Source organism: Hypanus sabinus, chromosome 1 (assembly GCF_030144855.1).
Source record: "Hypanus sabinus isolate sHypSab1 chromosome 1, sHypSab1.hap1, whole genome shotgun sequence".
Classification (NCBI taxonomy): Eukaryota; Metazoa; Chordata; class Chondrichthyes; order Myliobatiformes; family Dasyatidae; genus Hypanus; species Hypanus sabinus.
In genome coordinates this window covers 78,568,791-78,596,645 of record NC_082706.1, presented here as the reverse complement: position 1 = coordinate 78,596,645, position 27,855 = coordinate 78,568,791, and the positions used below count along the sequence as shown (strand labels likewise).

Below are 27,855 nucleotides of genomic sequence, written 5' to 3'. Positions count from 1 at the left end.
AATAATGTCATTCTCAACTGAATCAGTGATTAGAGTGAAGATATTTTGGACCAAGTCATCTCAGATGTCAGAGCTAGTCCTCTTAAAATCTCTATTCAGTTGGATGAGTCAACTGATGTCTCCAGTTGTAGTCAACTCATCACATTAGTGAGGTATGTCAATGATGGTGCTGTGAAGGAAGATTTCCTGTTTTGTAAAGATCTGAGAACAAACACAACTGCAAAGAATATGATGCAGCTGGTGAAAGACTTCTTTGCCAAACATGATTTAGATATCAAAGTCATTGGTTCTGTGTGCACTGACCAGGCACCTGCTATGTTTGGAAATAAATCTGGCTTTTCTGCATTGATGAAAGAGGAAATTCCAGACTTGCAAGTTACCCATTGTTTTCTTCATCAGCATGCTTTGGGATCAAAAACATTGCCTCCAAATTTGAAGGAAGTCTTTGATACTTGTGTGAAGATCATCAACTGGATCAGGGGGCGTGGTTTGAACCATCGCATCTTCAAATCATTTTGTGAGTATCTGGGAAGTGAGCATTCAGTTTTGCTTTTCCACACAGAAGTCCGTTGGTTGTCACGAGGACAAGCTTTAGCCCGCTTCTTTGAGCTGCAGGAAGAAATCAAAATTTTTCTGGAGGAGCATGAATGTGATCTGGTTGGGGCAATGGAATCACAGGAATTCTCCCAAATACTGGCTTACTTAGCTGACATTTTTACTCGTATGAATGACCTGAGTGTTTCTCTTCAAGGAAAAGGGATAAACATTGAAGGCTTGTGAAAAGTTGAATGCCTTCAAAGAAAAGTTACGTCTTTGGTGTCCAAGGATGGAAAGAGGCAGTCTCTCAAATTTTCCTTCACTAGAAGAGATGGTTGATGATGCTGGATCCATAACTCCTACTGTGCGTGAAGAAATTGTGGCTCATTTGGAAATGCTGTCAGAATTGTTTGATGAATATTTTGCCGCTGGAGACCTGAAGATTTCAGAAGAATGGATCATGAATCTATATTCCTACAATTTGGAGAAAATGTCAAATGATGAAGAGCTGAAGGAAGATCTTAATGATTTGCGGACAAATCGAGCTCTTGAAATGCAATTTGAAAGCAAGGCTTTGGAGCAGTTTTGGTGTGCAGCACTGGATATGTTCCCAAGACTTGGTGGAAAAGCACTCTGTGTCCTCATTCCATTTGCAACAACATACTTGTGTGAATCTGGATTCAGTTCTCTTTTGTCAGTCAAGACAAAATCTAGGAATCGCCTGAATCCCCAGGCAGACCTGCGGATCACAGTCAGCAAGAAAGTTCGACATTTTGACCAAATCATGAATGAGAAGCAAGAGCAAAGAAGTCATTGAATTTTATGTTCACAATTGAGATTTATTTTATTGTTTACAATTTTTTCTGAATAAATTAGAACCTATTTGCTCAATTTATATTTGCATTTTATGCACCGAGTTAAAAGCTTATTTTTTTAAGTTCAACTTGTTCACCCGTAGTATTGTATGTTCAAAAATTAGAAATTAGACTTCTTCATCTTCAAATGTGATATTACTTTTGTAGGGGGTGCAAACATTAACCTAGGTGTGTGGGGCATAGAAAAGGTTGGGAAGCACTGTACTAAGCCCAGCACGTCAGTTTCTACTGACTAGAGAAGGGGCAAAGGTGGGTTACTGGGATCTTAAAACCAGTTCCTTCAGGCAGATGGGGCTTGTCAACCATGGTTGGTAGTTCATCTAAGAGAAGGAAAACTCTTATCTCAAACCTCTGCTGCCTTGTGCTATACCCACTCATGGGGAAGGCTTTGGGAGTAAATCCCACGAAAAAATTCAGAGCTGGAGTCCAACATTTAGTTGAGCACTGATTGGCAACTCCTGTGACACCTGGTGCTAAACTGTATCAGTCTCTGCCATTCCTTTGGATTCAGCAGCTGTATGGAGAGGGGGAGCTTGATACATAGACAACAACTTGCTCTCCATACCATACTGCCCTGGCTTGTGTATCATGTAGACAGCTGGGAGGAAACATCTATGGTTGACCCCCACAAATGGAGAACCCCATAATGTTTCAGAGAGTGTGGGATAGAGACAGGGTAAAGGAGAGAACCCTATGTTTGAGCAAAGCTTGGTGGCAGAGGCTGATACAATAGGAACATCTTAAAGGTGCTTGGATAGGCACATGGATATAAGAAAAATGGAGGGTTATGGTCTGTGTAGGAGGGAAAGGTTAGACTGAATGTGAAGTAGTTTACATAGGTAGACACAACATTGTGGGCCAAAGGGCCCATACTGTGCTGTACTGTTCTATGTTTTAAACCAATGCCCTCTAGTTTTAGAGGCAGCATTTCTACTACAGTGTCCTGCAAACTGTGAGGACAGGGCAACTGAGGTTGTGAGTGAGCGGGCAAGAACATGGCAGATGAAGAATGGCATGGATCAGTAGAAAAAATAAAAATATTGTGTATTTTTAAATGACGTAAGGCTAGAAAACTTTGATGCAGATAGAGATTTGGCCCTTCTTGCACACATGTAGGTGTAGCAAGTGGTAAAGAAGGCAAATGGTTTATTAACCTTTCTCATAACAGGACTTAGGAAAAGGAACAAAGAGTTTTCTTCCCACGTTTTCAAACAGCCTTGCTGAATCCACATCTGGAGTCTTACATGCAGCTTTCATCTCCTTAAAAGTTATACGTGTCATCAGATGGAGCGCAACTATCATTCACTAGACTGAGCCCTGGAATGGTCGATGTGCTATATGAGAAGTGATTAGGTTGAGTAGGTTGGTAACCATGAAAGCTTAGAAAAACAGTAAGAGGATCAAAGGGAAATTTCAAAATTCTAGTATAGCTGAAAAGACTGGATACAGCAGAATATTTCCACTAGCCAAGGTATCTTGAATGAGAAATCAAATGGCTTTATGAAGATGGGAGATGATGTCAATGAGTGGTAGAAATTGTGCATTTGCTACTTATGGAGGGGCCATAGAGAACAAGTTGCTGAGCATATTTACGGACAGAGATTCGAAAGGCTTCATGCCAGAGCACGTTGAAATAGTTACTCAGCCAGAGCAAGTGCAAAGGGCTAAATGGCCCATTCCTGTCCTATTCTCCATGTTTCTACATAAATCTTCAGCTTATATACCCAGGATTATAAAATAATGGAACTTGAGAACACAACTTGTAGACGTTCATAATTCATTGCAAGCCACAGACCAAGGTTCACAATTTGATGAAAATTTCAGCTCTCACCTTCCAACACTGATGTTTTGCAAAGTAGTCGCCTCTTTCTGTCCATTCTTGTTTTGTCGAAGTTTTAACAAACATACTGTCATCGAGCTCTGCAAAAGGTAATTATTTCAGATGAACAGCAGCCCACTTTACCCCAATAAGAGATATCAGCTTCTCAATATATTGGTATCAATGCAATACAGTACTCCAATCGTTTGGAGAAGCTTATTTCACATGACAAGTGAAGGTGATTTGTATCTTCCCTGTACTGTACACCATTATCCCCTAATTCAACCAGCGTGGGCTCAAGCTAGCAAGGTAGTGTGGGATAGAATAACTCACTTCTCCCACAGATGAAAGGTCACTAACCTGAAATACGAACCTTGTTACTTCCCTTATAAATGCTGCCTGACCTACTCTGTATTTCCAGAACTTTCTGCTTTATCCAGGCAACTAGATTTTTATTTAATAATTGAGATATAACATGGAATAGGCACTTCCGGCTCTTCAAGCTGTGCTGCCCAGCAACCCCCAATTTAACCTTGACCTAATCACAGGACTATTTACAATGACCAATTAACCTACCATCTGGTACGTCTTTGGACTGTGGGAGGAAACTGGAACACCCAACGAATTTGATTTCAGAATATTTATCATTTATAACAGCTAGCACATCAGATTACAGTGGCCTATACAGATTTTAGTAAGGCCTTTTATAAGATTTCACATGGTATGGTGCTCTGGGAGGTTAGATCGCATGAATCCATGGAAGAGGGTTGAAATACACAGTAGGCTTGATAGTAGAAAGCTAAAGGGGTCTGGCAGATTTGAGGCCCATAACTAGTTGTCGGCCTCAAAAGTCAGAGCTGGGCCCATTGTTTTCTGTCATCTATATAAATGGTTTATTATAAATAATAAGGCACGTTTAGTAAGTTTGCAAATCACACTAAAACAGGTGGTGTAGTGGACAGCAAATGTAGTTATCAAAAATTACAGGGAATATTGATCATTGGAGCATGTGAGCTAAAAATGGCAAATGGAGATTAATCTGGATAAGTGCAAGGCACTCTAGGCAATGTTGTACAACAGATCAAGTGCATGGTTCCTTGAAAGTGGAATCACTGTTAGGTAGAGTGGTGAAGAAGGCACTCTAGACTTCATCAGTCAGGGAACTGAGTGTAAAACCTGGAAGTACTTTGTTCAGTTCAGTTTTGGTCACTCCACTATAGGAAAAAACTGGAAAGAATGCACAAAAGATTCAGAAAGATGTTGCCAGTACTTGAAGGACTAACTTACAGGGAGAGGTTGGACAGGCCAAGACTTTATTCCATGGAGCACAGGAGACTGGGAGGGATCTTATAGAGGAGGAAAAATTAAGAGGGACATGGATAGGTGAATGCACTCAGTGTTTTTCCAGGGTTGGACAATCAAGAACTAGAAGTCAACTAAGGTTTAACATGAGAGGGGAAAGATTTAATATGAACTTGAGGGGCATTTTTTTTTAAACACAAAGGGTGGGACAAGCTGCTGCAGGAAGTGGTGGAGGCAAGTACAAAAGCATATTTTAATAGACAGTTGCACATGTAGAAAAGGTTTAGAGAGAAATGGGCTGAATACTGACAAACAGAACTAGTATGGATGTAGATGGACCAGAAGGACTGACAGGTCTATTTCCTTGTTGTACAATTCTATTGCAACAGACCATTAAGCAGGCTGCATTGCAGTACTGTGTACAGTATTATAAGGAGAATGCGATTAAGCTAGAAAGAGTGCAGAAAAGATGCACAAGGATGCTATCTGCTTCAGAGGACTTGAGTTATCGTGAGAGCTTGGGCAGGCTCATCTCATTTTCCTTAGAGTGAAAGCAGCTGGGAGATGACCTGGTAGAGGTATATAAAGTTATAAGAAACACAGATTGAGTTGATAGCTGGAGTCTGGTTTAAATGGTAGAGCTGTCTAGAAGTAGAAGAGCTTTAAAGGGGTCTGAGGGGTAAATCTGTCATGTAAAACATAGACGGTATCTGGAATGAGCTGCCAAAGGAGCTATTGGAGACAGGAACAGTAATAACATTTAACAGGCATCTTGACAGATACCTGAATGAACAAATAATTAACTCATGCAAGCAAATGGGTTTAGAATGTGTAGGCACAAGAGTCAAAATAGACGTGGTGAGCTTAACTTTATGACTCTATGAAGTCATTACAAAGAAAAACACGTAAAGTTTAGGTTTTCTCTCTTATTCTGTCCTGATAATTAAATTATCCAAATCACAGTATTTGGTGGAATCATCTTTGAGTCTTCTGGTCTGCAAAATAAATAAATATAACTGTTTTCCTACCTTTATCTTCATTGGTTTTGACAACATTGACAAAATGTCTTTTGATGAAGTATTCAAAGGCTGGGGCACGTTTTCCTTTGTTTTCATCAAATATCCACAAGTTCACCCTTGCTCTTGTGAAGGCTGTGTACAACTGTTTTAGTTCACAATTCAGCAGCTAACACATAGAAAGAAAGCATGTTAATCATTATGAGCAGCACAGTAACCGTTACTTGTCCTCCTACTGTGAAACTTCCTGTATAAACTGTGATTAAAGTTAATAAATTATTGAAAATCCTAACAGCAAAGAATCTTAGAGTGAGAAGAGCAGTCCATGACCACAGGACAATACTGATAAATTGGTAAATTGGCCAGAGGAATAAATGGCAGTTGGTACCTAATTCTCCCAAATGTGGAACCGTGAATTTAGGAATGATTAGTAAGGCCAGAAGACACAAAACAAGTGATAAAACCATAAGTTGAACACAGCAACTTTGGTATACAAGGATCCTTGAAGACAGCTACAGAGGTAGATAAAGTGGTGACAAAGCCACTCTGGAAACGATTCTCATTTGCTGGGACATAGAATACAGGAGCTGGGGAATTACAGAACGAATAACCAAGTCATCAGTGAGGCCACAAGTGAAGTACTGTGTATATTTCTGGTCCCCACACTGTAAGAATAATTCAATAGCACTGGGAAGGTTGCAGAGAAGATTCACTAGTATGTCGCCTAGGATAAAGTATTTCAATTATGAGGAGAAACTGGATATGCTGGTACTGTTTCTTTGGAGCAATAAGGCTGAGAGAAAACCTGAAATTTGAGAGAGATTGAGGCCCTGGTTAAGAAGGAGGTGCATAGCAGATATAGGCAGCAAGGAAAAATGGGTAACTGGTGGGGTATAAGAAATGGAACAGACCACTTAAGGAGGAAATCAGGAGTCTCAAGAAGACATAAGGCAGCTCTAGCAGACAAGGTGAAGGAGAATCCCAAAGGCTTCAACACGTATATTAAGAGCAAAAGGATAGCAAGGAGCAAATTTGGTCCCCTACGAGATGAGAGTGGTCATCTATATATGGAGCCGAAAGAGATGGGGGCAAATCTGAAAAGGACTTTTTTTTGCATCTGTATTTACCCAGGAGATGGTCACAGTCTATAGAAGTGTGGCAAAACAGCAGTGTGGTTATGGATCGTATGTCTTGCAGTAAACCAGGATGGATAAATCCTCAAGGTCTGACAAGGTGTTCCTTTGGAAAAGCCAGAGAGTGTAAGTAGATGGTTACCTCTCTGACTGGGGGCCTGTGGCTAGTGGTGTGCCTCAGAGATTGGTGCCGAGTCCATTGTTTGTCATCTACATCAACAATCTGGATGATAGTGTGATAAACTATGGATGACACCGAGAATGGGGGATGTAGTGGACAGTGAGGAAAGCTATCCAAGCTTGCAGTGGTATAGAAAAATGGGCTGAAAAATGGCTTGTGGAATTTAAAGCAGACAGTGTGAGGTGTTGCATGTTGAGAGGACAAACTAGGGTAGGACTTGAGATGGTGAGCAGTAGGGCACTGCAGAGTGTGGTAGAACAGAGGGAATTGGGAACACAGATCCTTAATTTATTTCAAGTAGTGTCACAGGTAGATAGGGTAGAAAGACAGCTTTTGGCATCTTGGCCTTCATAAATCAAAGTACTGAGTACAGGATTTAGGATATCATGTTGACGTTGTATAAGACATTGGTGACACCTAGTCTGAAGAGTTGTATGCAGTTCCAGTCACCTACCTACAGGAAAGATATCAATAAGATTGAAAGAGTGCAGAGAAAATTTACAAGGATTTTGTTGGGACTTGAGGACCTGAGTTATAGGGGAAAGATTGAATAGGTTAGGACTTTATTCCCTAGAGTGTATGAGAATTTGAAAGATCTAAGCAAAATGATGAGGGGTATAGGTGGAAGGGTCGGCTGTTAAGGATGAGATTACGGAGTATCTGGAGGCACATGACAAGATAGGCCAAAGCCAGCATGGTTTCCTGAAAGGAAAATCCTGCCTGACAAGCCTACTGCAATCCTTTGAGGAAATTACAAGCAGGGCAAACAACGTAGATGCAGTAGACTTGTACCTGGATTTTCAGAAGGCATTTGACATGGTGCCTCACGTGAGGCTGCTCAGTAAGATAAGAGACCGTGGAATTACAGGGAAGTTACTGGCACGGGGGGAGCATTAGCTGATCGGCAGAAAACTGAGAGTGGGGACAAAGAGATCCTATTCTGGCTGGCTGCCGATTACCAGTGGAGTTCCATAGGGGCTGGTGTTGGGACCGCTACTTTTTTGCAATGTATGTCAATGATTTGGACTATGGGATTAATGGATTTGTGGCTTAATTTGCTGATGATACAAAGATAGGTAGAGGAGCAGTTAGTGTTGAGGAAACAGAGCTTGCAGAGAGACTTAGATAGTTTAGGGGAACCATCTTACACGATCAGAATCGTTCATTTATTAGAGACTGGTCTCTGTAGCAGTAGGGAAGTTCTCCTCCAGATATTTTCTCGCTTCTGAAGTTGACAGAAAAACCTGTCGTGGAGCATTCGACGGAGATATTCGAAGCTTCGCAGGGTATAGGAGCGCAGGTTTCAGATTTTTCTCAGAACATTCAGACATCAACGGTTTAAAAAGAAGCCTTTTTTTTAAATGGTCAGGGCTAAAGTCTTCGACCAGGCGGAAGCAGAATTCTTTGAATTTAATCATTCCTGCCCGACGAGCTGCTCGTATAAGTTGTTCTTTGTCATGTACATAATGGAACCAGACAATTACCACCGAAGGTTTGTCTGTAGCACTCGGTGATCGACGCCGAATTCTATGTGCCCGATCCAATAAAGGAGGGTTATTCGGGAAAATCGTCGAAAATGCTTCTTTTAATAGTTGAGCAAAATATTTTGAAGGGTCATCTTTTTCTATGCCGTCTGGAAGACCAAGTGTACGATTCTGATCGTTTAAGATGGTTCTCGATCTCTTAAACCAGAATTAAAACCTGGTTATTGGTGTAGGTTCATCCTATACTTTATACTTAAGTTAAAGTGTGTTTTCGTCATATTAATTGTTCTGCCTTATACACTTTAACCATTATACTACATTCTTGTCCAATAACTTTGTTCCTTCGAAGGTATATTTTTAATTCTTTGAAGGTGAATTTTTCTTTGATTAAGATGGTGGTTTTTTGGAAAAGATTTTTGGTTTTGTTTAAGATGGCGTTATTTTTTTCTTTCTTTCGTCTTCTTCCTACAATGCATCGCTTATCATAGCTTAAATATTTTTTGTTTTGTCTGGGCTAGAGCCCGATTTATAATTTTTTTTTAGTGACTATATATTTTTTTTTACAACTAACTATACTTAGAAATATGGTTTTTATTATAGCAATTTTAATTTTTTAAAGTTGGGGTGATTCTTTTATATATATCCTTTATATATGGAGTGTTCTTCAGCTGACATGGGGGTAGGATTAGTCTTACTTTTTCCTTTTTTAAGTCATATTTTGGCTTTTTCTCTTTTTCTTGGGGGGTGGGGGGATGGTCTTAGTTATTAGATTAGTAGATTAGCTAGTTTTGCATTATATATATATATTTTTTATTTTTTTTATTTCTTTTTCCTGTTTTTTTTATATCATATATTATGAAATATTTAGACTTACCATGTTCATACATATATTTTATGGCTTATGTCTTGGTAAACTCATTTATATTGTAACTATTATGCATGTTTTTTTCATATGTAATGGAATTTGTATGTTGGTAATTTCTTTATCAATATATCATTTGTATTCTGTCCATATTACTAATAATAATAAAAAGATTTAGAAAGAAAGATAGTTTAGGGGAATGGGCAAAGAAGAGGCAAATGAAATACAATGTCGGAAAGAGTATGATCATGTACTTTGGTGGAAGAAATAAACAGGCAGACTATTATTTAGATGGGGAGAGAATTCAAAATACAGAGATGCAAAGGGATTTGGGAGTCCTTCTGCAGGATACCCTAAAGGTTAACCTCCAGGTTGAGTCGGTTGTGAAGAAGGCGAATGCAATGTTGGCATTCATTTCTAGAGATATCGAATATAAGAGCAGGGATGTGATGTTGAGGCTCTATAAGGCACTTTTGAGACCACATTTGGAGTGTTGTGTGCAGTTTTGGGTTCCTTATTTTAGAAAGGATACACTGACATTGGAGATAGTTCAGAGGTGATTCACAACAATGATTCCAGGAATGAAAGGGTTGTCGCATGAGGAACATTGTATTCCCTGGAGTTCAGGAGAATAAGGGGGGATCTCATAGAAACATTCCAAATGTTAAAAGGCCTGAACAGATTAGATATGGCAAAGTTATTTCCCATGGTAGGGGATTCAAGAACAAGAGGGCATGATTTCAGAATTGAAGGATGTCCTTTAACTGAGATGCAGCGAAATTACTTTAGTCAGAGGGTGATAAATCTGTGGAATTTATGCCACGAGCGGCTGTGGAGGCCAAGTCATTGGGTGTACTAAAGGCAGAGATAGATATGTTCTTGATTAGCCAGGGTATCAAAGGGTATGGGGTGAAAAGCAGGGGAATGGGAATGACTGGAAGAATTGGATCAGCCCATGATATAATGGCAGAGCAGACTCAATGGGCCAAATGGCCTACTTCTGCTCCTATACTTTAAGGTCTTATTATTCCTGAGACTCCACCTGGGACTTGCATGATTGACAGTAGTGAAAACTGAGAGGAAGGTTTGCCAACTGCCAACGATGGAGGACCTTCATTGTTTCCCTAAACACCAGCGATGTAACAGGCTGTAAGCACGGACTAGATGTGCAGCAGGGCCTGCTTCTATGCTGTAGTGCTTTATGTCTCTATAAGGGAATAGAAATGGAGATATTAAAAAACTTTAGCTGAGGTATCAATGACCTGAGGGCGTAGTTTTAAGGAAGGTATAGGGTGATTTGTGTGGCTGAGATCTGCAAAACGCTCTCCAAGGGGGTGATGGAAGCAGATAATCTTGCAAAGCAGTGTTCAGATGAAAGGTTGGATTCCAAAATATAGAAGGTTGTGTGTGTGATAACTAACATGGACAAGATGGACTGTGAGTCTGCTTTAACATTAAATGAACATGACCAAAATCAATAAACGATAAAAGAGATCAAAGTTAATTACCGAAATGCATCCTTTACTTCATAATATCCAGACTAGGAATGAAACAATTAAGGATTCTATTTCTATACCAGACTTGGCTGTTATTGCATCACAAGGATGGGTTACAGGATGTAGCAAAGACATGTAAAAAGGGCAATATTATATAGTCATGGAGGATTTCAATATGCAGGCAGGTTTGGAAAATCACATCGGTGCTGGTTCACAAAAAAGGAAATTGTATAATGAATATGAGATGGCTTTTTTAGAGCAGCTTGTATTTGAGCCCACTATAGAAAAGGCATATTTGGATTGGATGTGGTGAAATGAAGCAGATTTGATTAGAGCTTAAGGTAAAAGAACCATTAGGAGACAGTGATAAAAATTAACCCTACAGTTTGAGAGGGAGAACCTAAAATCAGATGTATCAGTTCTACAGTGGTGTAAAGGGAAGTACTGAGGCATGGTAAAGGTGCTGGCCAGCACTGATTGGAAGAGGACACTAGCAGGGATGACAGCAAAACAGTAATGGCTGGAGTTTCTGGGAGCAATTCCAAAGACACATGAGAGACTTGTGCCAAAGAAGTATTTTAAAGGGAGGATAAGGCAACTGTGGCTGACAAAGGAAGCCAAAGACAGTATTAAAGCAAAAGAGGGCATATGGCATAGCAAAAAATAATGGGGTGTTAGAGGAATAGAAAGGTTTTAAAAACCAAAAAAAAAGGCAAGTAAAAAAAGCAGTAGGGGAGAAAAGCAGAAATATTAAGGTTTGTTGGCCAAGAATATAAAAAAGGATACCAAAAGTAGTAATGAGGGTCATACAGTCTTGTAAAAGTGTGTGTGTGTGTGTGTGTGTGTGCGCGCGTGCGCACGTGCCCTTAACTCCTGGTGGAGTCATCAGGATACTGTCATGACAAGCTTTTTGCACCGATCTTTGTGGTGATTGCTCATTGTACAGTGTGTCTTGGGCAACTGAAACCTGGAGAAGTCCATCCCTCTCCAGGTTTTATTTAAAAACGAAGTCGAGTTGCTAGTTCGACACTCAACCCAGGCATGGATGGAAAGCATGCAAGGGAGCCGGCCAGATTCGAACTCGGAACCTCTTGCCCTGAAGTCCAGCGCTGATGCCACACCACCACCAGCCAGTAAAAGTACTCAGCCCTAAACCTTTTGTACACGTACTGTAGAAATGGAGGCAAACTTAATAAGTATTTTGCGTTAGCCTTCGCTGTGGAAGACACCAGCAGTATGCCAAAAATTCTGGAGAGTCAGGGGGCATAAGTGAATGTAGTTGCTATTACCAAGGAGGAGGTGCTCAGGAAGCTGAAAGGTCATGCAGTAGGTAAGACACCTGGACCAGATGGACTCTACCCCAAGGTTCTGAAAGAGGCAGATGAAGAGATTTTGGAGGCATAGTAGTGACCTTTCAAAAAACTGCAGGATTCTCGAAAGGTTCTGAAGAGACTAGAAAATAGTAAATGTCAGTTCACTCAAGAAGGCAGGGAGGCGAAAGGCAGGAAATTATTGACCAGATAGCCTGAATTCTGTGGTTGGGAAGATGTTGGCGCTCCATTATTAAGAAGGAAGTTTTGGGATGCAGGGAGGGATGTGATAAAATTGGGGAAATCTTACATGACAAATCTATTGCAACTCTTTGAGTAAACAACAGGCAGGAAAGACAAAGGAGAATAAGTGGGTGTTGTTTACTTGGATTTTCAGGCTTTTGACACAGTGCTGCACATAAGGCTGTTTAACAACAGCCCATTGTATTACAGAAAAGATACTAGCATGGATAAAAGATTGGCAGGAGAGAAAGAGAGGGAATAAAGGGAGCCTTTTCTGGTTGGCTGCTCTTGGGAACGCCTCTTTTGATGTTATACGGATAATGGAATTGATGGCTTTCTGGCCAAGTTTGTGGTCAATACAAAGATGGGTGGAGGGGCAGGCAGCTTTGGCATCTGCAGAAAAATTTAGATAGATTGGGAGAATGAGCAAAGAAGTGGCAGATGAAGGATAGTGTAGGGAAGTATACAGTCATACACTTTGGTAGAAGGAATAAAGGAGCAGATTACTTTCTAAATGAGGAGAAAATTCAGAAATCAGGGGTGTTCATGACTCCCTAAAGCTTAACTTGCAGGTTGAGTTGAGGAAGGCAAATGTAATGATAGGATTCATTTCAAAAGGACTAGAATATAAGAGCAAGGATGTAATGTAATACGGTGTTGATCAGGCTGCACCTGGAGTATTACGAGCAATCTTGAGCCCCTCATCTTGGAAAGGATGTGCTGGTATTGAAGTAAGTCCAGAGAAGTTTAATAATATGAAAGAGTTAATGTATGAGAAGCATTTGACAGCTTTGTCTTGTACTTGCTTGAGCTTAGAAGAATTGGGTGGCGGGAGGAGGATCTCATTGAAACATATCAAATGTTAAAAGGAATAGATAGAATGGATGTGGAGAGGATGCTTCTGCTTGTGAAGAAATATAGGATCAGAATAGAAGATGTCCCCTGAGTACAGCAATGGCAGGGATTTCTTTAGCCATAGGGTGGTGAATTTGTGGAACTCATTGCTGTAGACAGCTGTGGAGGCCAAGGTCTTGGATATATTTAAAGCAGAGCTTGATAGTTTCTTGATTAGTAGGGGTGTCAAAGGTTACAGGGGAAAAGAACAGAGAACAAGTTTGGGAGGGATAATAAAATTAAGCATCATTGAATGGTGGCACAGATGTGATGGATGAAAGGCCTAGTTCCATTCTTATGTTGTATGGATTACCTGTGATAGTGCTGAAGAATATCAGCACAATGAAGCTCTTTTGCCAAACACCACACTGTATCTGTAACAGAGTGATATCATTTACCTGGGAGTAGCTAAACATATTGGATACAAAAATAAAACAATGGGGTTTTATTGTTACACCTAATGGCTGTGTGGATTACAACAACCCACAAATGAACTAGCCCCTGGCAAAAGCAGTTCTGCAGCTTCAATAGCAACCAGTTCAGAATGATGTGGAATGCAATGGTACCCACATATCCACGGTAATCTGGAATAAGTCCTTCTCATTTGTAGTTGACAAAATATAGTGTACCAGTTTTACCTTGTGCCGCTCTGAATTGAATGCAAGAGGCCTGCTTTGAGGAATGATATCATCCAAAGATTGAGCCAGTAGCACTTCTTGGTGGCCTTTTGACTGAGGTGAAGGTTGAAAGGAAGAGATGACCCGCCATTCCTTATCAGCCTGCAGAGATAAGGAAAAGAAAGAATACATTCAGTATATTGTTCAGGCATTGATCTTCAGGAAAGATCGTAAGGAGTGCAGGTGGGTGCTATGCATTATAATCAACTCTTCATAACAACAGTCTGCCATGCTTTTCCTCCACGTCCACTGATCACAGTCAGTTCTATGCTACTACATGAATAGAACCAAAAATCAAGCAAGTGCAGTTGCTCAAAATCTTTTTAAAAAAAATTTGGAATCACCTCTTTCTGCTGCTCTTGCTCAGTAGTTCAGGAGACAGAAACACATTCGTAGTTTCAGGCTGATGTGTTTACAACACTATTCTGATGAATAGGTACAGAAGCCCAGACTTTGAAGCTTGCTTTTTGGCATGATGGCATTGAACCCCAAGCTGCAATTGACAAGTTGTAGCATACCACAGGTATTACAGGTATCTTGAAGGTCCAAGGTCAAGTGGAAAGCCAGTAAGTTTACATCTGCAATAGACCTGCTGTAGTGGGAGGCATATTGCAATGGGTCTAGGTCCTTCTCAGGAAGAAGTGGCCACGATGAACCTCTCAAACCAGTTCATCACAGTGGATGTGAGTGCTACTGGGCAACAGTTGTTGAGGAAGCTCACACTGCTCTTCTCTTGGGCACCGTATGATAAGATGCCCCTTTGAAGTATTTAGGCATCTCCAACTGCAGTAGTTGAAGATGGGCTTGGAACGCTCCAGCCAGTTGATCAGCACAGGTATACAACCATTGGACTCACTTTCAAGAACTCTTCATCTCATGTTCTTAATACTTATTGCTCATTTATTTATTATTATTATTTCGTCCTTTTGCATTTGCAGTTTGTTGTCTGGTTGAACGACCTTTGTGCAGTCTTTCATTGATTCTGTTATTGTTATTATTCTATAGATTTACAGAGCATGCCCTCAAAAGTATGAGGTGAAACCTAACAGCAGAAATGGCTGTGATGCTTCACACCTGGAAGAGCTCAAAGCCTCTTGTGAATGCTTTGAAAGGGAGAATAACAATATGCCTGAACAGATTGCCACGGTATCTGGTGACTCTATATTCTGTCTCAAAGGCTCAGATCAGAACATCCTTCAAGAGGGTGAACCTGCACAAGACATCAGGTCCCAATGGTGTACCTGGCAGGGTATTGAAAATGGCGTACTAACTGAAGGGTTCAAGGACTTCGTCAATCTCACCACCGCAGCCGGCGGATCCCACCGCACTGACTGTCTGGAGTCAGCGGTGCAACTGGACAACAGCAATACATACATCAGGCTGCTATTTATTGACTACAGCTTGGCATTCAACACAATCATTTCCTCACTACTAACAAACCCAGCTGAGCCTTTACATCTTCCTCTCCTTGACATACCACATTAGGACAGTGTGTTCAGTCTGATGAGCTATCCCAATTTCATCTTCATGAAGAAGGGAACAGTAGTTATGCATCATCCTCTGGGGCATCAACTATGGCTAGAGAGGGTCCAAAAGTCTTGGTCCAGCCAGCAGCAACCTCATTTCATGCCTCTCTCAATAACCTGAGGTAATTCCCATCAGGCCCTGGGGACTTATCCACCTTAATGTTCTTCAAGAGACTCAACATCACCTCAGAATGCACGTTAGCACATTCCAACAGATGACACTACCCTCCTCCTCCTTTGGTAAGTAATGATGCAAAGTACTCATTTAAGACCTCAGCTATGTACTACACATTGATGCTTGTGTTCCCTCCTTTATTCTTGACTGGTCCTACCCTCTCTCTAGTCATCCTCTCGGTACGTGGGATTCTCTTTAATCTTACTTGCCAAGGACCAATGATGGATTCTCCTGACTGTCCTATTTCTCATCTTGAGTTTTAAGAAACTCTCCTGAATGCACCTAACAAGTTCTACCCAGTCTAACTATCCTGCACCAACGGGATCCCAGCCTGTACTGGAAAAATTGAAATCACATTTGATGACAACCTATTTTTGTACTTTTCTCTAATCTGTTGGCAGTGTGCTCCATGAAACAATTATTAAATATTTTAATTGTTAAGCAATTGAAAGGTCCCGAAATTGAATGCTTTCGTGTGTCTCCTCTGTTGTCAATTTACATTAACTTATACTTCCAACGCCACAAAAATATTCAAAATCCTAACATGTTTTAAAGATTGGTTGTGAAAATCTTTTCACTGCTTTCACGACTTTCCTATGGATTCACAACCCAATATGTTCAAATTTGCATACAGTACCAACTAGTTTTTTTAAACAAACCACCTAGTCTTCGTTGCCTTCCATTTTGTGTCAAAAGGAGGTTCAGACATTGGTCACAAGCTTCTCCCCCATGTTCTCTGTATACTCGGTCTTTGCACATAATTGAACACAGACTCCTCCATTTCCTGCACTTCAGCCCTTACCCCATCCTCCTGTCACCACAACAGGGACAGCGTTCCCCTTGTCTTCACCTACCACCCCACCAGCCTCCCGATCCAGCATATTATCCTCCACAACTTCTGCCACCTTCAACAGGACCCCACCACTAAGCACATCTTTCTCTTTCTGCTTTTCGCTGGGATCATTCCCTCTGCGACTGCCTGGTCCACACATCCCTCCGCACAGATCTCCCACCTGGTACTTATCCCTGCAAGCGTAAGTGCTATACCTGTCCTTACACCTCCTCTCTTATCACCATTCAGGGCTCCAAACAGCCCTTCCAGGTGAGGCAACACTTCACCAGTGAGTCTATTGGGGTCATCTGGTGCTCCTGGTGTGGCCTCCTCTACATTGGCGAGACCCAACGCAGATTGGGGGACCGCTTCGTTGAGCACCTCCACTCTGTCCAACACAACAGACAGGACCTCCCGGTTGCCACCCACTTCAACTCTGCTTCACATTCCCATTCGGATATGTCCATGCATGGCCTCCTCTACTGCCATGAGGAGGCCAAACTCAGATTGGAGGAGCAATACCCCATATACCGTCTGGGGAGTCTCCAGCCCCTTGGTATGAACATCGAATTCTCCAACTGGTAATTCCCTTCCCCCATCCCACTTTCACTCTGCCTCCTCTTCCAGCTGCCTATCACCTTTCTCATGATTCTGCCTTCTTCTACTACCCATAGTGCTTTCCCCTTAGATTCCTTCTTCACCTCTCCTGCCTATCCCCTCCCCCACCCCTTGATCTTTCCTGATTGGTTTTCCACCCTCCCCCCACCTTCTTTATAGGGCCCCTGCCCCCCTCCTTCAGTCCTGACTAAGGGTCTCGGCCCGAAACGTTGACTGCTCATTTCAACAGATGCTGCCCGACCTGCTGAGTTCATCCAGCTTGTTTGTATGTGTTAAGCTTGTATGTTCCTTCCCATGTGTGCACAGGTTTCCTTTGGGTGGTCCAGTTTCCTCCCACAGTCTAAATATGTGCTGGTTAGTAGGTTAATTTGTCATTGTAAGTTGTTTGTGATTAGGCTAGGGCAGGAGTTCCCAACTGGGGCTCACAGACCCTTTGCTTAATGGTATTGGTCCATGGCATAAAAAAAGGTTGGGAACCCTGGGCTAGGGTTAAGTTGGTGGGTTACTAGGCAGCGCAGCTCAAAGGGTCTATTCCATGCTGAATCTCTAACTAAAATAAATAAAATAAAAGTGGGGAGACAAATCATTTGGAATTAACTTCCTTAAAAACTCAGGCGAGTAAGAGATCAGGTGTGGAGCTGTAAAATTGACTGAAAAGGTGATCAGCAATATCAAATGAATAAATATCGTTACCTCAGAATCAGTGAAGAAATTATAGAGGAGGACATCGTCAAACTCCAGACCTTTAGCTTCATATATAGTCAGAACAAGTGCAAGACTTAGCTCCTCTGGGATTGTATCCTTGGCTGTTTCATTCACAACCAAAATAACCTGCAAAGTATTATTTTTGAAATTAAAACAAGAATTGCAAGGTTGCCTGTCAATTGAAACAAAAATTTTTACAACCACACAACCTCAATACTGATCATTTTTCACAACTCAATTCCCTTGATAGATGCAACCTTTATTCTTTTAACTACATACCTGCTTCAAAGTTCAATAGCATACCATGGCTAAGTAGAATCTAAATTCAGATAGGGTATCTTTCTCTATTACTTAACACCAACCACCTCAATCCACTTACAGCAAAAATAAAAACAAAGAACACTGGAAATACTCAGCTGGTCAGGTAGCTTCTGGGCAGACAGAAAGGACATTGTTCAGAAATGCTGCTGGTTTCTGTGGATGCTTCCTTACCTGCTGATTATTACCTACATTGTCTGTATTTCAGATCGTTTGACCTGTCAGATTGCAAATGTGTGTCTCTATGATAAATCTAGACAGTAGTATTTAATATGTTTGTGAAAACTGCTCCAGGCAGCAGCGTGTGTACACTACCAACTGGAACTTGATTAAGATGACTAAGACTGAGTTTCTGTATGGCCCCTCTTCCAGCTTTTTACCAACAAGATAACTTGACAATTCCAACCTATTTGGCTATTTGGTTATTTCTTATACTAATCTATGAGATCTTCATCCAAGTTAATTATCATAAACAACTGAGGTCCTAGAACTGATCCATTGGTCAAAGACTGCTAATAGGAATAATACCATTAACCTCCATCTCTGTGGCCAAGCCAGTTTGGAATCCAATCTACCAAGTCACTGAAATTCCCACATGCCTTGATCTTGTTGGTTCTATTCATTGCATGCAACCAGGGCAGCAAGACAACCCATCAATCAACCACAATGGAACCTGGACCATATGACACTTCAGTCTCTGGCATGAAACTGAAGACAAGAGGACGCCACCACCAAAATTAAAACTTAATGCTGCATTTGAGGTTAGAACTATTCACACTGATCCAATTCGTATCAAATGGGCTACAAACTCTATTTCATTCTCTACCAAGCTTTCCAATTATTTTTTGGACAAACACAAATGCCGAAACTGGTAATACAATTCGATGGATTGTTGGCAGTTGTAAGTTATTTACACCAAATTAAGTAAGGCTGAAACTGTCAATTTCTGTGCAAGTTCTACCTGCTTCAACAAGGTCCCATCATTTCCCTCTCCCCACTCAATCAGCATTTCAAAGAGAACCACTTCCCCTTGCAATTCCCTGGTCCACTCTTCAATCTTCCCACGAAATTAGGAAGTGGAACACCTGCACTTTCCACTCTTCTCTTTTTATCACTCAGGGACCCATAGTTCTATACAGTTAGTTTACATGAGGTTTATAAAACAATTTAGGTGACAAGGATTAGGAGGCATCAGGTTTGTTTGCTAAGTGTGAGAGTGCTAAAACTTCACTGAAAGCACTTTTATTTGGGCAAATGATTAGTTGTAGACTATACACTAAGGATATCTGGGGTAGAGCCTTTCCATGAGACGCTGTTGAAGGGATTGGGAGATTAAAGATTTATTCTGCTAAATTAAACTTCTGATTCTGACTTATCTGCAGGTCTCTCAGTCAATGCTGCAGCATTAACAAGGAATAAAGATCACGTTGCAGTCGTGATGATGATGTGTGACTAGGACATGCCTGAATGAATTTCAGACTAACATGATTTGATTCAGAGCTAATGGAAATTTCTCCCAGTTAAACTAGTTTTCAGTTGAAGTGATAAGAAAGTCAAAATTCAGAGCATACGCTTTGAATAGATAATTTTTGTTATTATTGGAACTCATGAAAACATTGTTTTGATTCTGTTTTGGATTCTGTGTCAGGAATATAGAAAACGAATCAAATACTTCACCATTTGAAAATTCCCTTATTTTTATAAAAATGAAAATGACTCTCTTCAGTGCTTTTGTTGGAACAAGTGGGAGGAGTGGGGGGGGGGAAGGGTCGATGCTTTTGCTGATTGTGTGTGGGGAGAGGGAAGACAGGTTTTGGGGTTCTAATGTTTATGTCATTCACTGGGCATTTTTCTGTTTTGTGAATGTCTGCAAAGAGTGAGAATTCCACACTGTATACATTCTCTGATATTAAATTGAACCATTAACTGGTCAGAATAAACCTGGTGACGTAAAACCCATGCACAGATTAAAGTGCATACCTGATGAGCTCCAAATTCTATTGGCTGGGATTTCCGTTTATTTCCTCTAAGCAAAATAGCTAAGTCACTGACACTGCAGGATTCCAGCAGTGAAGGTTTTGGTCCATCAAAGAGCCCAGTGTCTCTCGGCAAGCGATCAAAGGATTCCGGAAAATAATATTGGAGAAGATCCACCACACCCGAAGCCAAATTCAAGATTCCTAAATTTGCAAAAGGAACTTGCATGAATCAATGCAAAGTACATAAAATTTTACACACATCTCATCAATGCTTTTGCTAATGTTCTCGAATGAATTGCCAGAAGTGGTTAATTTGGAAACCAGGTATAGATTCTTCCATTTTTGTGCAATCCTCATTTTCACATAGTATACATACATACAAATTCTATCCACGTTGCTCGTTTCTTAACTTAAAATTCTACTTGCATTAAAAGGGAGATTTTTCATATATTCTTGGTTACTGCTTACTGGTTACAATGATGGCAGCTGTCATCACGGTCAGCATTTTTAAAGCAATCACATGATGATTCAAATTTTTAAAGAACTAATAGTATCAGCTTTGAAGTGCACACTCTATTGTAACATAATAAATATGCTAGCTTGTGCATTATGTCTTAGAAATAGTAATGGGATAAAAAAATTTGCCTAATAATGAACAGTGAAGAACAGTTTGTCAGGACACCTTCTGTACATTGCCCTTCATGCTAAATGTCCTCCTCCTCTGTATCATCTATTTCCCAACACTCATCCCACATTCATGTGTCTAAGAAACTCTTAAACTCCACTGAACTGCCTGAACTGCCTGTTTCCCAATAATCTACTCTAGCACTTATGACTCTCTGCATAAAATACTTACCCTTACACACTGCTTTTGAACTTCCACCTTTTAACCTTAAAAACATGCTGCCTGTTACATAATATTTTTACCCTGGGGAAAATTCTGACTATTTACCCTATGTCACTCAATTTAAAACTTCTCTATCAGGTCTTCCCTAAGTCTCTAACCCTACCAGTTATGCATCCCCTTCCAATGAGCTATGAAACTCATTGCTATGAGTTACGGAACCCCAGATCCCTCTGCACCTCAATGCTATTAACTGAAAAATTACTTCTAATGGATCTCTTGAGCTACCTCTTTTACAACCCTGGGGAGTAGCTCATCTGGTCCAGGTGACTTATCTACCTTCAGACCTTTCAGCTTCCCAAGCACCTTCTCCTTTGTAATAGCAGCTTCTGGCATACTGCAGTAGTATTTTATAGTGAAGACTGACACAAAGTATTTATTAATTTCCTCCAGCATTTCTTGTCCCCCTTTACTTCAGTGTCATTTTCAGGTGGTCTGATACTCACTCTACCCACTCTTTTACTCTTCTTATAACTGGAAAGTCTTACATTATCCTCTGTTGCTATTGGCAGCTTACCTTCATATGTTACCATTCCTCTCCTTTTTTTGCTTTCTTTTATTTGCCTTCTGTTGGTTTTTAAAAGCTTTCCAATCCTCCAGTTACCGACTGATTTTTGCTATATTATATGCCCACTCCTTTGCTTTTATGCTGTCTTTGACTTCCTTTGTCCACCAGTTCCTTCATCCACCCTTTAGAATACTATTTCTTCTTCAGGATATATCTGTCCTCTGCCTTCTCAGTTACTCCCAGAAACTCCAGCCAATGCTTTTATGTCGTCATCCCTGCTAGTGTCCCCTCCCAGTTAACTTTGGCCATCTCTTCTCTCATGCATGCGCAATACTCTTTACTCCACTGTAATACTGACATATCTCATTTAGGTTCTCCCTCTCAAACTTCAAGGTGAACTTTATCATATTATGATCACTGCCTCCTAAGCATTCTATTCAAATCTGCTTTGATATTTACAAGGACCTTGAGGATAGAATCAGAGAACATGAAAGCAGGCCCTTCATGCCAACTAAGCAAGTCCCATCTGCCCATGTTTGGCCCACAGAACTTTAAATCTTTCCTAGCCATGTGCCTACCTCAATGTTGCTGATGTGTCCACTTCAAACACTATTTCCTTTGCTTGAAACTAGCCCTGATGTCCCTTTTAAAACTCTTGTTTCTGATCTTAAATCTATGCTCTCGGTATTTCTGCTGTATGTTTGGAGTTTGCATTTTATTCCTGTGACCATGTGGCTTCCTTTGAATCCCAGGTTATTGAGAAAGACAAAAGATGAGATAGTTGGGGTCTTGGCAAAGATCTTCGTGTCCTCTCTAGACACAGGCATGGCCCCAGAGGACTGGCAAGTAGCTAATTTTGTTTCATTATATAAGAAGAGAAATGGAGTAAACCCGAAATCCATAGACCAGTGAATCTCACATCAATAGTAAGGCTACTAATGGAATCATTCTTAGGTGTAGGATTTATAAGCATTTGGAAAATCACAGCCTAGTTAATTAGCATGGCTTTGTGTGAGGCAATTCACATCTCCACTAACTTGCAATGCACACAAAATGCTGGAGGAACTCAGCAGGCAAGGCAACGTCTATGGAAAAGAGTACAGTCAACGTTCTAGGCTGAGACCCAGCATTTTGTGTGTGTTGCTTGAACTTCCAGCAACTGTGGTTTTTCTCGTTTGTGATTGGATCTTTACTAAATTAACTGAGCTTTTCAAAGAGGTAACAAAGATGATTGATGACGGTAGAGCTGTGGGTGTCATCTACATTGATTTTAGTAAGGCGTTTGACTAGGTCCCTCATGGTAGGCTCATCTAGAAAATTGATATGCATTGCACCACTGGTAACTTGGCCTTCTGGACTCAGAATTGGCTTGTACTTATAAAGCAGAGAGTAGTAGTCAATGGAACCTATTCTGGCTGGAGGACTGTGACTAGAGGCGTTCTGCAAGGTTCCATACTATGACCTCTTGGTGGGGGGGGGGTGTGTATAAAGCTAAAGAATACAGCAGTACATAGATCAGTTGTACATATAGGCAGAGAAATGGCAGATGGCACTTAATCCACACAAATGTGAGGTGCTGCACTTCAGGCAAAGCAAATGCAAATGAAGAGTACACAATTGATAGCAGGATCGGTAACAGTGTTAGCGTATAGAGGAATTTTGGATCCCAGTCCTTGGTTCCCTGAAAGCAGTTGCACAAGTTGATACAGTGATAAATAACGCATATGGCCTGCTTGTCTTTAATTGTCGGTGCGTTGAGTTTAGGAGCCAGGAAGTTACTGTGCATTGCAACTTCATAAAACGCTGGTTTGGCTGCAGGTGGAACATTAACGTTCAATTCTGTTTGCTCCATTATAGGAAGATGTTCAGACTTCAGAGAGAATGCACAAGAGGTTTACAGTTGCTACCTAGATTAGAGGGCATATGCTATAGGGAGAGTTTGGGAATCTTGGGTTGTTTTCACTGGAGTGGCAAAAGCAGAGGGAAGACTTGACAGAGTGTATAAGATAATGAGAGTCATAGCCAGAAAGCTGGTATCTTTTCTCCCCCAGAGTAAAAATATCTTTAAGGTGAGAGGGATAGGTTCAAAGCAAATTTGAGGGACAAGGTATTTTACACTGAGAAGGGAGGATGCTGGGAATGCAGTGCCAGACATGGTAGTGGAGGCAAGTATGATAGAGGTCCTTAAGAGACGGCTGGATAGGTACATGAATATGCAGAGCATGGAGGGATATGGATATCATATGGTCAGATGAATTAGCATGCACAGGCAATTAATTACTAGTTTAGTTAATTAGTAACGTACACCATTGGCTGAAAGGCCAACTCCTGTGCAGTACTGTTCTATGTTCCATCCTGTATAATCAAATTTCTAACTGTAACATAAAGTCAGTCTGCTCCCCTTGCTTTGGAATGAATATCTGTAATCTGTCAAGTAGGGGCTGTGTACAATCCTGATTTGATGGAGACGGACATGTGAAGCACGGAGGAACATTTGGTGAAACTTTTGAAATGCCTGTTTCGCTGCCACTGCTGCTATTATGAGATTGGAAAAATCTCGGAGAGGAAGGCCCCGAATCCTCGGCTTTGCCTGTTGCTTGGCGGCTGATGCCGGGGTCGAAGTGCTCGGCAGAGATGGTGCTCGGTGCCGGAGGCTCGAAGTTTTTCGGACGGACTCGGAGTTGGCTGTCATTGGGGCTCCCAAAGTGCTGCATCAGCAAGCTGCAGCACTGGAGGTTCATGGAGGAAGAGTTTTTTTTTCCTTCTACCATCTGCATGAGATGATGGGCTGTCGGGACTTTGAGACTCTCTTTTAAACCGTGCCATGGACTGTTCTTTAACAGATTACGGTATTGCTTTGCACTGTTGAAACTATGTGTTATAATTATGTGGTCTTTGTCAGTTAGTCTTTTATCAATTATGGTATTGTCTGCACTGTTGAAACTATATGTTAACTATAACTATATGTAACTATGTGGTTTTGTGTAGGTCTTGTAGCTTTAGTTTTGTCTGATAGGTTTGTAGTTCCTTTCCGGGAACCTGCTAAGATGGTAGCGCGATATCGATATGCAGCAGCCTCTCCGGACTCTGGACTGGGGATTACCAAACATAATGTGGTTTTCCTTGTGTGGTCTGTTTTGTGCTTTTTCGTGATATCATTCCGGAGAATGTTGTCTCATTTTTAACTGCATTGTATTTGTGGTTATAAATGACAATAAACTGAACCTGAATCTGATAAAATACCATATAGCTATTGCTCTGTTGACTTTCTCTCTCCCTTTCTGCACAGCTGAGTCACTACAATCTTGGTTCCAGCTGCAATGTGGCGATCTGAGTGCCCCGATGCATCCAACAAGTTACAGCAACACCACACAGACGAATGGTGACTAGATTTCAACATTATGGCAAGAAGCTTAAAATAAGACTCTATGCTCTCAGTATTGAAGTAAAAACAAAAATCAGCATTCTTACCCTAAAAGGAACTAAGAGTTTATGTGTGCTTTTTTAATAATTTAGCAACAAATATGTGCATTACCTGAGTGTGACCGGTAGTTCTGATGTAGCTGATATATTTTGCTTGGCACTTTTACATGATACTGTTTCTTATTGCTTTGACTAGAATCACGGGCATAATAAAACAGAGAACGCAGGTCACTAAAGCGGAAAGCCACACCCTTCATAATGCTCTGAGCTGTATCACCAGTAAGGAACATAGAATTTGGGTCATTGATGCACTTCATGAGGGTGGCAAGCTCTGCTTGTGTAAAATCCTGTATTTCATCACCATACAGTTCGTGAATGGACCATGGAAGTTCATCTAGTTTGGACAGTCGCAAGGAAAGGCTGTACAACAAATCTTCCTCATCGAAGTATCCGCACTGTGATTTTATTTGCTGGTACATCTGAAAGAAGGAATAGATTTCTGTTCTGTCTTCACGGAAGTTTGGTGCTCTTTTTTTCCCCAGGTTAATATACTGTTCCTCTGTTAGACAGCCTTGAGGGCTATTTAAAGCCTCAACAGAACCTTTTAGGAAGGATTTGATCTCCTTCCACACCAAAGCTGGATTAAACTGTGGTTTTCCTTTTACCATTTTGGGCCAAATATCGCATACAAATACTTCGTAAGAAACAAAGATACGAGGATCAAATTCTTTGCTGTGATCCTCTACAGCTATTTGTTCATCACCTAGAAACTCTCCTTCATGCTCTTCTTCTTCATCCTCATCATGCAAATCTGGTATTGTCATCTCTTCTTGAACAGACCACCCCACAATGTTCCTTTTTAGACTGCCATCTTCATTCCGGGGGAAAAAGGGTTCTGGCAAGGATGCATCAATCAACAGCAACAATTGTTTAGAGGTCATGAATAGGGGGTAATTCTCGTCATTAATATCCTGAAGTCTATAAAATGTGAGATCAGGAGGCCTGAAATGGTTTGTGGCTTTGGTGGACTTGGTAAGCTCAATAAAGTTTTTCAAGACTTCCTGACACAAGACGTGGTTTTTGGTGACAAAAATTTGATGCAAGTGCTCAAGTTGGTTGATACCAATATCATCTTCTGGCTCATCTTCATGATCATGTGTCAATTCACTGTCACAAGTAGTAAGTGATGCTTCATTCAGATGCAAGTCACAATTTTGTGCATTACGTTCAAAATCATTCTCCCCATTGGCGCAATCTGATGTGTCAATCACTGCTTCATCCTTTTCACTGTCAACCTGAGATTTCTTCTTAAGCCAAAGCTCTCGCACCAGCAGGGGACTGCCAACCTCTTCTACTTTCTTCCAGTAGAGCTGAAAATGTTTCCAAAGTCTGTACAGACAGCAAGTGGTCTTCCCAGTTCCACTCCGTCCAATGAGAATGATTGCTTCCAATGGTTTGGGGTCAAGGTCAATTATTGCATACTCCAATTCTCCCACTCTGAAAGGATATTCAACCCTGGATTCCAGATTAGTAATGATATTAAGAGCCATATTAGTACTAAAGCTATGGAACTTCATTATGTTATATTCTGTCTCTACTGCACTGGCAGGTGGGAAGTATTCTGGTAGCTTTTCTTTCAGTTCTTTCCAATTGACATATTCTACAAAGATCAATGGGATCTTCCTTTGGGCATTTAAGTTTGAGGTAAATACAGCTTTGCTTATACCTTTAAGTTTCTTCCGGAGGCTGCAGGATGCGCCGCGGTTGTATGAACTTGCAATTGCTGTCAAGGCTCGATCAACCTTATTGTGATCCAGGATAATATCCCAGATTCGAATGATCTCACTATATATCCTTCCTGTGACACGTTCCTGAGGATGGGAAGAAAGCTCTGATTCAAAGATCTTCTCTGGTTTTTCACTGCAGCGGGGTGAAAAGTCCACTGCAAGCTCCCATAGCATTCGTGCCCCTTTGTCAAGTTTGGCTTCATAAAGTTTCATGGGGCTTTTCAGGTACTTGAGTGGTTTCTGGAGGCTTTGTGTCCATTCTCCATTGCCAAGTTGTTGAATCACTTTTATAGTTTTCGTCTTCATGTGCTGAGGTACATCTCTGGAGCTAAGCTTCTTCAGTACTTCTGATGTACATTCAATCTCCCACGTCATATTATCAAAATCCAGGTCCTGTAACTTGGTCACTTCTTCTGGTATCAGGTTTGGATGCTCTGTATCACCAGCCCCATTCAACATTACAGCTTCAACATTAACAGCATTTTGATAAAGGTCGACTTTGAGAACTTCAGACTTGGCCTGCAAAGCCTGAGTTGAGTCACTCAGCTGGCCATCAGAAAGGGACATTTTTAAAGGGTGTTCTTCTGTTGTCTCAATGACATGAAATTGTTGAATCAATTTTACAATTTCATTCGCAATAATTTGCTGAGTAGATAAAACATGCTCTTCATTCAATAACTTTAATGACTGTCCTTGTACTGCTTGAGAACTGGCACTATTAACATCACACTCCTGAGAATGCTGGGTGCATGGCATTTCCATTGTCTGATGAGAGAGGCACTTAACGCGTATTACATTTTTCATACCCTTTGATGTCCGTGCCTTCTGGTTTTGGTCATTTTGTTCTCTTTTCTTTCGATTACGTGATTTCACTTTATTCCACGCAATCATCCGCAGGTCTTCTTTCTTAATTTTGTAGGAAAATAGCTTCCCATCCTTGTTTTTCACCCTGTCATTGATTTCAAACTTGGTTATCATATCCATTATTTCCTCATGATTTTTTGAAAACGGTTTCTGAAATATGATATGCAACATAGTATTTCCATCCTTATCTTGTGAGTTGAGGTATGGAACGCTCGATTCAGAGCTGTAGTTCTCTAACAGATATTTCAATATGTGCAAGCCAAACTCATCTGCAAATAGAACAGAAAATCAAAACAACTTTAAAATTAAATACTGATACAACCTAGAATGAAGCAGAAGTTTTTAAACCACAAAATCAACAACAGTTTCAGTGCAAGATATCTGGCC

General features: G+C 40.9%; 1 protein-coding gene across 5 annotated transcripts in view; it reads right to left on the bottom strand.

Moving 5' to 3' along the window:
* LOC132394773 (TPR and ankyrin repeat-containing protein 1-like) overlaps positions 1 to 27,855 on the bottom strand; it is a 179,656-nt gene that overhangs the window by 49,546 nt on the left and 102,255 nt on the right. For all 5 annotated transcript variants that reach the window (XM_059971183.1, XM_059971193.1, XM_059971207.1 and 2 more), the window contains 6 exons: positions 24,930 to 27,737; positions 19,984 to 20,183; positions 17,674 to 17,811; positions 13,791 to 13,931; positions 5,562 to 5,718; positions 3,244 to 3,332 (listed from right to left, as the gene is read on the bottom strand). In XM_059971183.1, the coding sequence (XP_059827166.1) occupies positions 3,244 to 3,332; positions 5,562 to 5,718; positions 13,791 to 13,931; positions 17,674 to 17,811; positions 19,984 to 20,183; positions 24,930 to 27,737 (3,533 nt within the window). The remainder of the gene's footprint in view (positions 1 to 3,243; positions 3,333 to 5,561; positions 5,719 to 13,790; positions 13,932 to 17,673; positions 17,812 to 19,983; positions 20,184 to 24,929; positions 27,738 to 27,855) is intronic.